Source organism: Chinchilla lanigera, unplaced genomic scaffold (genome assembly GCF_000276665.1).
Source record: "Chinchilla lanigera isolate Chin_1 unplaced genomic scaffold, ChiLan1.0 scaffold00001, whole genome shotgun sequence".
Classification (NCBI taxonomy): domain Eukaryota; kingdom Metazoa; phylum Chordata; class Mammalia; order Rodentia; family Chinchillidae; genus Chinchilla; species Chinchilla lanigera.
In genome coordinates this window covers 19469415-19483875 of record NW_004955402.1, presented here as the reverse complement: position 1 = coordinate 19483875, position 14461 = coordinate 19469415, and the positions used below count along the sequence as shown (strand labels likewise).

Here is a 14461-nt window from a genome sequence, read left to right as displayed (position 1 = left end):
GACCGCCCAAATTAAGAAAAGTCTGTGAAAATGTTTGTTTTTTAACTGAGGGAAGTGGCTGTGAAAATTGATTCTGTTCTGATTTTTTATTTTATATTGTCTTTGGGCTTTTCTCCCTCTATCAAATATTAATAGTAGAAAATGCATTACGGGGCAGGCTTTCTTAAATAAATCTAATGTATTAACATTCGAGTTCAGGTACTGAAACTATTACTAGGGAAGTAGAGCCTGGGATGTGGCTCGGTGGTAGAGTGCTTGACTAACGTGTGAGACTCTCGGTTCTCTCCTTAGCATCACATACAGTAAGAAAGTATGGAAGCAATTATCCACTTCTCAAAATAAGTGCTGTACAAAAAGCATTCACTCAAGAGTCCACTAATTAATGAGGTCTCTTAGGACATTTGACATTTGATTAATTTTAATTGCAACTTTGGAGAAGTATGCTGTAAACAAGCCATACCTACCTTCCCATTTGTTCACTGAATTATTACTGTGTTTTGGTAACTCTAAAACTAATTGCCTTCCGTATCATGTAGGCTGTTTTTATAAATGAAGCCTTCTTAGCCAAGACTTGTTTTCTTCTATGTCCATTGGAAATCTGAATGACTAGAATGTTAAGAAAGATAATTGTAATCTGTTGGGGAAGTCTTGTTTCAGATCTGCACTCTGAGGTACCATTTGCATAAAATCCTATTACTAGGACGGCTATATACTATCATGTGTTACATTCCTTACTAGGGAAGGTCTTTATTCTGGGCCCCATGGCATATCTTCCCTCCTGAGCCCATGGTAGCATCCAAGATTGGAACAAGTACTTCTTTTCAGGGCCGTTTGCCCTTCTCCCTCCCCCAGTCTCCCTTGCCTGAGGCTGGAATATTGGAAGCCTTTCAGAGAAAGGTCTATCTTAGGTCCTTACTATCAGTGTTTAAAACTGCAACAAAACAAAACAAAAAAAAACTCACGCTTTTAACAATCAGAACTTTGATTATAAATCACACTTGCTCTTATGTAAATAATTTTCAAACAGTTTGTTTATTGACACTTTTTTATTATAAAACTCTTAACTTTCTGTCTGAAAATATCCAGTGAGGGCTATGCCACAGGGTTGTGAACTCTTTGTATAAAAGCCTCTTTATAAATAAGATTTCTTAAGGCTGTAACGATTTTGTTATCTGGGAGTGGGAGTGTGGGAAGAAATGTAAAATACAGGGCAGAGAGCATGCCGTGAAGACAAAGTTACAAAGTTCAAGGAAGCATGATTACAAAACTGCTTTCTTTGCATGGCCAACAGCATCATGCATTTGGCTTTTTAGAAAAGAAAGCTCATCGCATAACCGTGAGTCCAGTTTTAACTCGAGCTCACCTACAGGATAGAGGTTTTCTCAATCACTGTCAGTAAGGAAACAGAATGACCCATACCCCACTCTAGTATTCCAAAATCTTTCTAGTGACTGCTCCTCGTTCCAAGCAGGGGATACTGTCCTGCCAGTGTGTGCAGCGGATTTCATTTAGACTAAACCATCAGGAAGTACGTGACCCGGTCAGCAGGTGCCTCCTGGTCCGTTGTCTTCTAGATAAGAGTTGAGCGAGGACTGCTATAAAATTGCCTTCTCTGCCCAAAAGGATATCTGAAGACTTTTGGGCAAAGAGTGTGTCACAGTGAAGTGTTCTGTTTACTCTTCTTAAACGGTCTCATTGGTCAGGTACGGAAGGGTATAAAATTGTTTCTTTCCTATAAGAGAAATAAGGAGTTCCTGAATACCAGGAAATGTAAGCTTTCTAAGAAATGTTGTCATACCCCCAAAACCCATTTACACTATACTGTTTCACAAACACTTCATTTTCATATTCTTTTAATGTCCAGAAATGTCAAAGATATGTAACAAATGAGTGTGTAGATAAAATGTATAAATATTCCAGGTAGGAGTGTTTGAATTTTGTCCTACAAACATCTATGTTTCCTAACCTATTTTCCAGTCACAGAGTAATGTGGTTAGTGCCACAATTCTCCCTGGGTGTGGTGGCACACACCTGTAATGCCAACTGCTTGGGAGACCGAGGCAAAAAGATCAAAAGTTCAAGGCCAGCTCCTGTAACTTAGCAAGACCTTGTCTCATGCATGAATGAGTGAATGAATGAATGGGCGGGCTGCAGGTGGAGCTCCATAGAACGTTTGTTTCACGTGCATGAGATCCTGGGTTACTGCAAAGAAGAAAAACTCTTACGCATTATTTTTAACTTGTGGCAATGTAGGGGAAAAAGACCTTTTCCATTTTTCACAGATTATTCGTCCTTTGCCATTTGCCCTGGCTCCTCCCCACTAAACACATCTGATGGGAGAAGAAGGGGGAAGGGAAGAGTAAATGCCCGTTCAGAGGCAGGAAATCCAACTAAGCTTTCTGCGCAGCCTTCTGAATGACCCATTCCATGCTATGTTGATTTTAACCAAGAGTTAGAGTTGGGTTTAACCTCTTACTGATCATCTTTGCTTAGAAACCTGAAGCTCTCCACAGTTGCCAGTTCTCTTGGGTCCGCCGCATCTTCACTTTAGCTGTTGGAGGAAAAGCTGCTGTTAATTATTTTTCTAGCTTTCCATGGCCAGTGACATCATGACAAAGGCAGAACTCAGTGGGAAAACTCGTGTTCTCCCATCCGTCGCCTGAGGCGAAGTTGAGCACAGGGTCCCAGGAATGCCGTGACTGTACCCCCAGGTTATGTGCATGCGTGTACACACTCAAGCACACTTTTCAAGCTTATTCCAATTTAAAAAATAAGTTTTTGAGTAAGCAAGCTTCTTTCAATCCATGCACCATCCTTGCTAACAACTGCTTCCATCCCTTCTTTGCTAGCCAATTCCAGAAAAGCACGATCTGCCTTCCAGAGTGGCTTTAGCTCACACCTCCCTTTGTAGCTTTAGCTCTGGAATCTGCCGTCTACTCCCCACCTGGGCCTCAAGGCTTCTTTGCTGAGCTTACCAGTGACCCGCTGCCTGTTGACTGCAGAGTAACTCTTGCAGCCTTTCCGTAGAGTACTGACATGGCTCCATCTTCATACTCCAGTTCTGCAGTCCTCCTTTGGCTCCCTTACTCCGTCTGGTCATGGCCCTGCTCCGTGAGCGGTACCATGCGTTCATTTGCTTTTTCTCTTCTTCTGCCCTCCCTTGGAGGCTCACTTTCTTCACTTCTCCTTGGGATCTCAGTGCTGCCATCACTCCAGATCCTGCCTCCTGGCACAAAGTCAGGCTCCAACAGTATCTGGAAAACTGAACTCCTTCATTCCTCCCAATCCTTGCGCTGAGTTTCCGCGTGCTGAATGCTATCAGCATTTGTCTCATTATCGAAGCTTGCAGACCCCAGCACCATTGTCTGTTCATGTCCTCGGTACCTTTTACATAACCCACCTTTGTCAGGATTCTCAGTAAAGTTTCCTGTGTATTCATTCCTCCCCTGCTTCCTTGAGTGAACCCATGGGGCCTCCACAAGCTCTTGCACACCCTTCTGTTAGTGCACTTAACACTTTCCTACATTTGGAATAATACAGTGGCTACAGGTTGATATTTAGCTCTAAGTTAATAACCTTTTATGTGAATACGAAGGAGAATGTTATCCAGACCAGGGTAGTGGTGTCATACGTTTGTCAGGAATTAAGTCATGGACATTTTAGAAGAGGAAAAGACTTCTGTGAGTGAGCAAGGGTGAACGTGTGTTAGAGGTATAACAGCAACAGAGAAAAGCTTTAGACCAGGGAATGGCTCAGGAAGCAAGGTTCTGTGTACAGCTGTGAGTCAGCCTCCCTGCTGCCTCCTGGATCTGGCTTGTGTTCCTTTGCCCTGTCTTGGACAGAACTTTGACGCCAGGACCTCTGCAGTGAACACCCAGGCTACTCATAGCCAAATAGTGCCTGCAGACGGGCAAAGGTCACCCACAATCTCATGAATGGCAACACCCACCGCAACGCAGAATGCCAGCCCCACGCGTAGCACTGGTGTTCAAGGGTTACTCCTGAAAATGCAGGTCCTTCCCCCTCCAGGCATTACCACTTGACATTCTAGTCCACCAGGCACAAAACAGTCCATTAAGGGGCTGGGGATTTAGCTCAGCGGCACAGCACCTGCCTGGCAAGCACAAGGTCGTGAGTTCGATTCCTGGTACCAGAAAAAAAAACAAAAACAACAACAACAAAAAAAAAGCAGTCCATTAAGTCATCATTTTGGCACAGTAATTACTCTCTGAGATGCTGACAGTTAAAGCCACTTTTCTAGTTGAAGAATACTGTCATGGTCATTGTCACTGTAGTGCTGTACCAAACTGTGGTGGTGGGGATGGACTTGGCGATGATCTGTGGGCCAGGTCGGCTGGCTCTTTTTGTTTCTAAGGTTGTCAGTGAACGCAGGTGTCACAGAAATCAACCCCCGGTCCAGACCATTTGTCAACATCAAGTGATACTACATGGTGTATGTTTAAAAATATTTTCATTATATATTTTGGAGAACAAGTGAATCTCTTAACTGCTGTCTGACATTCTATATGACACGCTTGTGCCATAGGTGCAGATCCCAAAACTCTGCCATTCTCAGAACAGCGAGAAGTCCCTACCATGTCAGGCCCTCGGCTAATAAATATGCCTGGGGAGTGAGCAAAGGTAACAGCATTTCAGAAGTTCAGAGCAAGCACCCGCCCTGGTAGCCGCAGCGATGGTGCCCGGCAGCATGGCGTGCTGAGGCTGGGCGGTGGGAATGGGCCTGTGGTGGGTGGGCTCAGAAACTGAAGCAGAGAAAGAGGCAGGAGGACACGCGGTATGTGGAGGTGACCCTGACCATGCCACTTAGGGCTGATGTTCTTATGGAGGAGCAGGGGGAGAAACAGCTAGAAGACAGGCCAGAGCCAGACTGCGGAGGGCCTCGGTCAACGGCGGACAAGGCTGGCCCTGGTCCAGCGCTCGCAGGGGGCCGTGGAGATGGAAAGTAACATGATGAAAGCCACATGCTGAGGCTTTTAGTAGGAATGTGCTGAAAATGTAGCACTTAAAAGTGAAATTGAATATGAGAGAAAACTGGAAATAGGATGATTGGCCATTCAGTCTTGTAAATTGCCTTTTATTATCAGATAAAATTCATTTGCAGGAGAGCTGCTTTCCTCTTGGATCTCAATGTCCTATGTTGAACCAAATCAAGGAGCAAAGAAAAATAGAATTATTTCTGTTCTAAGGGTATAAGAGACAGGAGGTAAAATGGTACAGTAAACCCTCACTGTTTCTAATGTCTGAATCCCAAAATGTGTATGTCCCACCAACGCACATAATTCTACCCATAAAACAGTGTGAAATATGACTTCACTGGAACAACCACGTCTGCCGCACCAAGTACAGAGCACCGAAGCCTGGTGTGTTTGTGGGCCGTCCCCCCATGCTCACCCTCTGAGAGCCTCCCTTCTCACCTCTTGGAAAAACATAAGCCGCTCGTTTCATGCCTGCACCAGAACAACCCCGGAAATTCTTGTCATAGATGGGACCCCATTAAAAGGTGTCTTTTTTTAAAGTACTGTTTTTCCAAAATGAGTTTCAAGTAAGCCTACTTGCTTCACTTTGAACTCAAAATTACACCCAAACTCCTTTCAGGAACTGTGTGGCCACCTCCAAAAGGCCTGTGTCTGAAGTTCTGTTTGGAAGTTTAACCATAAACAGCCCCACTCAGCCATAGCTGCCTCCTCACCATGTCCTGGCCCCACAGATGCTTCTGTTCCCCGCCCACCCCCTGCACCCGGTGGGAAACCAGTAGGAAGTCCTCCGAGACCACCCGGTTGTAAAGGTGGTGGCAGAGCTGTAAGTGACGTTGAGTGCCTGGGGTTGGTGATAAGAACGGGAAGGGAGGACTCCTTATTCCCTTAGGTCACACTCAAATGCGAGTGGCTTCTTCTCTAAGTTGCAAGATTAAGATCAGTCAATTATTGCAAACTAAATGCATGTTATAGTTGATATCACAGCACATTACAATTGACATCTCAGGTAAACAGCCCCTAATGAGGTGTCATATTTAATGACTAATTCCAAACTTTAGAAAATTCTAAATTGAATTCAGCATTAAGCCATGTTTCCCTGGTGCTGTACTGCAGCCCGACGCTGGGAAGTGATTGTTCATTTTTTAAATTAAATTAACTGACCCCTTCTTACATCTTCGGTGATTGCGGTTACTGTATTACTGAACCAAGCACTCCTGTGATAAAATTATACCCATCCCCCTAGAGTCTGTAGATCGTCCCTGAGAAAGAAGAGAAACAGCTGTTATATGGGTCTCTAACCAGACAGAAGGAAGATGATGACAAGATGCTCCCACACGGCCTAGAAGTGGGGTGACCCCGCCAGACTTCCAGTGCTCTGGGTGGTTCTCATCGCCGAGGAAGACCCGGAAATGCTGCCAGAGCTGGCCAGTCGTCTCTCACCATCTCAATCTCATTGCCTTCCAAATCTTCTCTGCAGTTACTGGGGAAGAAATCTACAGCTCTGGTGCTCTATTTTAGCTTGAAGAGCTTCTGCAGGTGAAAAACGCTTAGGGACTGTGTGGGCCCTTCAGATAGGAGTGGTGATCCCTGGTTCCAGGGAGACGAGCAGCAGATGCGACTTGAAATAGCTTCCATTGCACTTAGCACCCAGATTCGCTCACGGTCACGGGATTTCCCTTCGTGGCTGGTTTTCTTTGGCCCGTGAGTCGGGCCTGGGACGGCAGTTGGAGGCCCGGCGCAGCCGGTGTAGGTGGCGGAAGATGCGATGGAATGACGTGAGCCCATTCACTTGTGTCCTCAGCAAACTCAACGCCGAAGCTAACGGGAGCTTGCTGCTCACTTGTCTCTATGGCCCCACAGCTGCTTGGACTGAAAGGAGTTGAAGGCAGAGGTGAAAAATCTGATGAGAATAAGGCCTGGAAGCAGGCGGGGCCAGCATTTTTGACAGTGAGGATTGGTTGTTGCCTCTGCGGGGTAGGGTAGACTAGCAGAACCGGGTATAAACTGCCCCCTGCTGTCTAGTATGGGAAAGTACATGCCAAATGCCGACTGCTTTGGTAAGAATTGTGTTTGTAAATGGCTGCAGGGGCTGGAAAGCAAGCTTGGGTAAGGACAGACAGACTTGCTGACCATGCGCATCATGGGTCACTGAGATCCTCGCCAACCTGAGAGAGAGGCAGAGGCAGCTCTTATTAGAAGGCCCACACTTTAGAATAGCAGAGCTGCCTCGCTAGCCTCTTTAGCCACATTGCTCAGAGTGTGGTCCCTGGTCTGGCAGCATCCCTTACATCTGGGTGCCTATGAGAAATGCAGGCTCTCCGCCCTGCTCTGGGTCTTCTGTATTAGAATCTGCTTTTGAACCAGGTCCCCAGGTGAGCTGTGTTCCCATTTACGTTGGAGAGCCCCCAAACGTAACTGCAGGAACAACTTCGAGCCTGGTAGGTAGCAAGTCTACCTTTTCCAGTGTGAGGCAAACAGCCCTTTAGAGCAGTGAATACACAGAACCCAACAGGAGAGTACACCCTCTGTCAGCATCCTGCCGCCGCATGTCCTTCACACCTCTGCCTGCTCCCCCTCAGGCTGCACCGGCTCTCTACCCAGACCCACTTTCACTTGCCATGTTGCGCATTACTTGCTGTCTTTCCAAGCAGCTGGCATTTGCCAAGCGGTTTCTTTCAACATCAGTCTGTTCCGAGCAGCTACGTGACAGGCGTCTGCTCTGATCCTGGCAGCCTCTATGTTTACCATCCTTCTTGTTTGCTCCCGTCTTCTCTCCCCCTTGCACACACCCTGCTGCTCTTCTTTAACAGTAGCCACTCCGCCCTGCAGGATGGAGCTGGGCCCCGGGGCCGTGTCAGTCTGCCGCTAACCTAGAGTGTTCTTTTCCGCGCCAGGTCAGGGAAGAATGCCGACTCCTGAACGCCCCACCTGTTCCGCCCCGAAGCGCAAAGCCTTTGTCCACAAGTCCCTCCATCCCTCCTCGCACAGTCAAGCCAGCGCGACCACAGACTCGCTCTCCCAGCCCCACCTTGTCCTACTATTCTTCAGGGCTGCACAACATGTAAGTCTGCCTGCCAGGGCCCTCCGCCACCTCATCTCATCAGCCAGTTCCTGGGCCTTGGGGACACCACATGGCAGGGTAGTGGGAGAAGAAATGGCTTTTATCTGTCGAAAGCATTTTTGCTGCAAGAGTATGATAGAGCTCCTGTTGGTTTTGACCTGGGATGGAGAAGCCAGAATCTTGGGGAAAAGGTATCTCGGGGGTCAGTGAGAAACTCAGTGACCCAGACCCATTGTTCTCACAAGCCAGCATCTAGTTCTTTCCACCTTGACTTTGACATAAGCAGACGGCACCTTCCACCGGGCCCTAGCGAGGAAGGGTCCCCCGGGCGCTCGGCGCTGCATTTCTGCCCTGTCAGGAGCCCTCTTGGCCATTGCTGTCACGCGGGCAGTCATCCCTCCTGTCCGAGCCTTCCCTCCCCGCGCTGCGAGTTCACTTCCTCTGCATCGTGGTCCATTCCGCTGTTGGCACGCGCCACTGTTTGTTTTTAAAGAAATCGTTCATGTCATCAAGTTAAAATCTATCTCTGTGTAACTTGCAGCTATTTATGTCCAGAGAATCAAAATAGATCCACCCCACTTCTCTTTGGTCAGCCCTTGAAAACGTGAATTTGCAGCAGTGTAAGTCTCACTTCATTTGTGTAGGCTGCTGCTGCAGGTGTCGCTGCTCCTTCCGGGTCACCTGGTCACCCACCTTTGAGCACACTGTAGTGCCATTGTCACTCTTAACAGTGCAGCGGGATGCCCCGTGCCACGTGTGCTCTTAAAGCTGAAAGCAGCTCTCTTTGCAGGATTTTGAAGTATTCCCTGGCCATCAGAATTCTTGTGTAACTTCAGTTGTACAGATACAAAGGCAAGGACGTGCGTCTTACCGAAAGCATGGCTGGGAGTCTCAGACTTTGGGGTGGAAACAGAGTCATGGGGCGGCGTGCCGGTCATGCTGTTGTCCTGCACGGATGACAAGTGTGTGGCACCCGCTCACCACTCGGTCCGGGTGTCTGTTGGTGCAAAGCCCAAAGCATAGTCTGAGAATTTTCCTCATCATAAAAATCCAGACACTTACTGACAATGATTTCTTTATTAGCTTAAAAAAAATTTTTTTCTATCTCCACTGTAGCATTTTAAATCATTTAAATCTCCGTAATTATGAATGTATTTTACTAGATTCCTTAGTTAAAAATGACGTTAGCAGGTACTTTACTGAAATCATGATATGAAATATGTTTTTTCCTAGCTGTATTTTTCTGCTTAGAATTGTGGATAATGAGAGGGTGCGGAATGTGGCTTGGAGTCCCCCACACACACACACTAATTTCCTCTCCTGTGTGTTTGCTTTTTAAGCAGCGCTACTAAAAGTGACACGAGCCCTTCCGAAAGTGCTCCCGTTTCCTGCTATCCGTGTAACCGGGTGAAAGCCGACGCCGCGGAGCCGAAGTCCCCGTTCGGAAGTCCCTCTGCGGAAGCCCTGTCCTCCCGGCTCTCGTGGCCTAACCATTACTCGGGAGCGTCGGAGAGCCAGACCAGGAATGACTTCCTGCTGGAGCCAAGCCGGAGTTACAGTTACCCCAGACAGAAGACACCCGGCACACCAAAGAGAAACTGCCCAGCACCTTTTGATTTCGATGGCTCCGAGCTCCCGAGCAGCACCCCCAGCGCAGTCACTGCAGAAGCCAGCAGCGGTGCTCTGGGTTGTCCCAAGTCAGCCAGCTACTCGCTGGAGAGCACAGAGGAGAGCACCCTCGCAGCGGGCGTGACCAAGCAGAGCGTGTCCTGCCCTGCCTTACCCCCCAGGGCCCCAAAGCCGGTGGAACAGAAAGCGGCTGCAGAAACATCTCCTTTGCCTCTGAAAATTGATGGTGCTGAGGAGGACCCCAAGTCGGGGTCACCGGACCTCTCCGAGGACCAGTACTTTGTTAAAAAGGGCGTGCAGGACATCTTCTCCATCTCTTACCCTTTCTCCTCTCCGCTGCACCTCCAGCTAGCCCCCAGGTCCTGCGGGGACGGCTCCCCGTGGCAGCCACCCGCCGAGCTGTCAGGGCTCTCTATAGAAGAAGTGTCCAAGTCACTACGGTTCATTGGTTTGTCCGAAGACGTCATATCCTTCTTTGTCACTGAAAAGATTGATGGGAATTTGCTCGTTCAACTAACAGAAGAAATCCTTTCAGAGGATTTCAAATTAAGCAAACTTCAGGTGAAGAAAATAATGCAATTCATCAATGGCTGGAGGCCCAAAATATAGCCAAATAAACCCAGCTAGCATGGAACAAAACTGATAAATGTGTGTGCTAGAAGGGGTGGGCTGGGACACAATGTCATGTTTTTGCACTAAAACCTTCTCTGTAAATAGGGATAAGAGAAACTCTTACTATGCAGATTACATTTTTGAATGGTGAACAGGCTATTTTGTACATCAATAAAGATACTGTACAGAACACTTAGAGGTGTGCCTTGTACGTCACTCAACACCCAACAGCTGCTAAAGAACAAAACAGGCATATTCAGAGAGCTCATTCTTACCCCACTAGGTTTATTTGAGAAGGTGTGATATTTATTACAAAATAGCCAAAGCCGAAAGACATCAGAATCTTTAAAAGAAAGAAAGAAAAGAAAAACCATTTTTGAGCAATTCCCCTCTTCGGGAAGAGTTCATGTTAGACAATTCTCTATATTCTGTGCTCTGTTGTTTGGCTTGCTTAATGCTAACTGTTTTACTTTTGTGCCTGAAAATGTTAGTGATATGAAATGACACTTTAATGTTATATGCTTGGTGGGTGGGGATCTTTTTATTAAAAGGCGTTTTCCTAGTCATGTTGATAAAGGATATATGATTTCCTTAGAAGTAATACAATTCATGACCACAATAATTGATCTAACTGCTGCTAGATTTTATTGCGCAGAGAAAAAAAATGAAATATATATATATAGGGGTGTGCGTGTGCGTATCTATATATGTATATATGTACACAATACACACTTGTGTATTATGTTTTAAACATAATTTTGAATCTGATATTTTAGATAGTCACTTTCAAATATCCATTGAGGTTTTGGGACCGTAAACTACGCGGATTCTCTAAGGAACAGTGGACAGAACGATTCCAGAGATTCTCAGAAACGAGAACTTGGAAGCTCAGGCTTAGTAGGCTTCGCCACTGAAAACTTGGAAGGAACCACTAAAGATCTGAACTGAAGAATTACGTGTGATGTAAGCCCATGGTAGGGTTGGTTTTTGTGTTTCCGTGCCAACATCTGGAGAAATTAGTTTATGTTGAATGACCATTCTCAGCCTTGAGGGACTTCTCCTGTGGCGTCTGCTACTGAGGAGGATGCCTCAGCGCGTGTGAGGTGTTCCCAACATGCTTCTTGCTTTAAAAGAACTCAGAGGTCAGACACACCACCCTTCTCTTGGTGTGCTCCATCAGTGGGTAATTCCTAAGATATCATCGAGAGAACGTGTTAAATTTCATAAGCTTCTCTTTCCTCTCTCATAAGGAAAATGCATCCCTGCTTATATTGTGAGAATCCCAGGATGGTAGTGTGAGAATGTTTGCTAAATGTAGTTGAAACTCCAAATATAATGCCGTCATTCTCCTTCTTGACTTCTTGAAGGACTGTGAACCTTAGAAAAGTTTTAGTCCTCTGAACAAGGGATCCTCCAAACAGCCCCTGAGCCTGTCCCCAGATTCTGAACATGTCGCCTGTGACTGACGTACACACTGTGGCCTCCTGGGTGGAGCGGATCAGCCCCAGGGTGTCCTCATGACTTCGAGGATTGTGTCGTTTTATGCTCTCCCCTTTCTGCTCACCAAAACAAACATTTAAAGACGAGACCCTCCAGTCTGGGCTGGTGGCCCTGTGAAATGCATCTTTATTTCGTGGCATTAGAAAGCTGTTTTTAATTCATGTCATGGTTTAGAGTTGAATTAAATTGATACCTGTTCGAATTTTCCAGTGTAGGGCTCCTTTTTAAGTAAACAAAAAGGTTTTCTTTCCCTTTGTTCCTGACCTGCATCCCGTAATGTAAATACTAATGCTCCTTGTGAAAAGAATACCCGGTAAAATTTTCCCCTGGAGGCCTCTTCAGAACTGACAGATCTGTGAAGATGTGTCCAGCACTCCTACCCATACCCCCCGCACCCATGAAGCTCCCGGGAGAGGGCCTAACGCCTCAGCAAGTTATCCCCGCAGAGCTTCTCTTTGAATAAAAACAGGCGAGGCGCAATTGAAAAGCTGCGTATTTGCAGTGACAAGCGCTGGCCCCTTCAGTTTTGAAGCACCCAGCTCTGGGATGTAGTTTCCAACTCAGAAGCAAGGACCCCGGCTGGTTCGGGTTACTGGGTAGGTTGTTCTGCGTAAGCACTGACTCCTTTTATCTTTTTTTCCTTTGCAGAAACCCCATACAAAAGAGGGTTGTTGTCTTTTTGCTCATGTGTTTATGTTGGTCTCAGCCTATTTATGCCTCGCTTACACTGACCGGTGCCCTGGAGACCCCTTGAAGGCAGAGACTGGCCTTGACGCGTGTGTGCATTGTATGTCCGCTGCGCACCTTTTGTCGGCCGCGCTCGTCTTCACCAAAGGCTCAGCTCCTGCCGTCTCCAAACTCGCGTTGTTCATGTTTAAATTCACAGCTGCTGACCCCGCATACGTGTGGGTGAGAGCGACACGGGCTCCCAGGCAGCTGAATTACGGAGAGAAGCGGGCCCCGTCTCAGGCGTCCACAGACGAGCCGGGCAGCTCCAGTGAGGTATCAAACACCGTGGCCAGTAGAACCTGGTGTAGGTTGAGGCAGAAAGCGTCTTTCCCTTTACTCTAGTATTTTCTAAAAAATTGTCATACCTTCTGGCATCTCTAAAGTGCCACAAACAATGCGAGTCGCCGTTCTTGGGCTGAGCACCTGCCCGTGGGGGACTTGACTGGTCAAGGCACCTGTAGCCACAGCATCACGACGAGCGGTGTAGAGCAAGAGTAGGAGGCAAACAGCACTTCCTCTCCGGGGCTGTGACCTCACGGGAGAGCGAGCGGTCCCCCCAGACAGAAGCTTCTCTCGGTCAGGAAGGAGTGCACCTTTCCTGGCAGGTTCCCCGCAATCAGAAGAGTGCCTGGGGTTCTTGGGGGGAAGGGGCTGTCTGAACGGGACCTTTGCTTGAGTCCATAAATTCGTGGCTAAAGTCATCTTCATGGCTCCCATCAGGAAAGAAGTACAGCAATAAACCAGACCAAGCAGCTCAGATGTACAAAGTGGACCCAACTCAGAGGGAAAACTCAAACACACAGATCAGTTGCTCCTCAGAATCTTGGAAGCGCTTGTAAACGCCGGCAAGTTAGCTCTTCTTGAAGTTGAACTGCTCAACTTTCTGCACTGGGAAATGCATACTTACACCCTTTCAGCGCCCCCACACCACTCGGTGTGCGCAGTTGTAGCGAACCGCCCATTCAGCTGAATTGCAGTGTTCATTGTTTCCTACAGAAATGCAACAGTCTATGGCAAACAGTATGACAGCCCATCCCAGCTGACTCCAGACACGCACAAACACCTCTGCCCACACTGCGCGGCACCCTGCACATCCCGTTCCCCTCCCTGGGAAGTGCGGGGGGCTGCTACGGATGGATAGTGAGTCCTTCACTTTCCAAACACCATTGGTGTTTTCAAATTTGTCTCATTGTGATAGCCAGGGACAAGAAGTCAACGTGATTTCAGTTAAAACTGTACACAGATGTCTTCTGTAGTTTTGCTGCTCTAAACTCTAGGCTATGAGTTTTCTAAGAGAGCTTATCAGATTGTGCGTTCCCTGTTTACAATCTCATGCAGGAAGGCTCAGATCATTTCTTAGCTATAAGCTTTTTCTCCCGTTTTCATACATAAGTTCCATTTCAAATACTGATTCAGCTAAGTCTAAACATTGAACTCAAGAATTTCAGTAGTTTTCCTTACATGGAAATGGTGTATTCTTTTCGAAGAATTTTGTAACCATCTTTACAGTTTCTTGGCTTGGAAAACTTGGGTTGTTAGCTACAAGTTAACAGTTGTGTTGCTTTCTAGCGCGTTATCTAAGGGGCCCAATGTGTACCTCAAGATAAACACAGTATGTTATGTCTAAAGAAATGTTCATTGTCTGTTGATTTAAATGGTTCTGAAATGTCTATGAATAAAGAAATTATCAAAGTTGCTCTTGCAGTTTTCCTCAGTGAGTCAGACTGATCCGTTTTCTAGGGATGGGTGTCTATTCCCCTTTCTCACAGGGAACCTGTCTACACAGATACTTAACACTGCGGGTCCATTGTGGATGTAGAGATGGAAGATGACAGCTATTGTACATAAAAGTTGGTAGCTAGGTAACCTGGTAACAAAGAGAACCCAGTTATCTGTGGTCAGGAGATGTAGCAAGAGGCAAATGTAGATGAAG

The 14461-nt window shown here is 46.9% G+C and overlaps 1 protein-coding gene across 1 annotated transcript in view; it reads left to right on the top strand.

Moving 5' to 3' along the window:
* Positions 1–14224, top strand: part of Garem (GRB2 associated, regulator of MAPK1) — a gene marked incomplete at its 5' end in the record, with an annotated part of 194003 nt that extends 179779 nt beyond the window's left edge. The window contains 2 exon segments of the mRNA XM_005372754.2: positions 7892–8058; positions 9399–14224. Coding sequence (XP_005372811.1) covers positions 7892–8058; positions 9399–10296 — 1065 coding nt within the window. The 3' untranslated portion in view covers positions 10297–14224.
* Between the last annotated feature and the right edge of the window lie 237 nt (positions 14225–14461).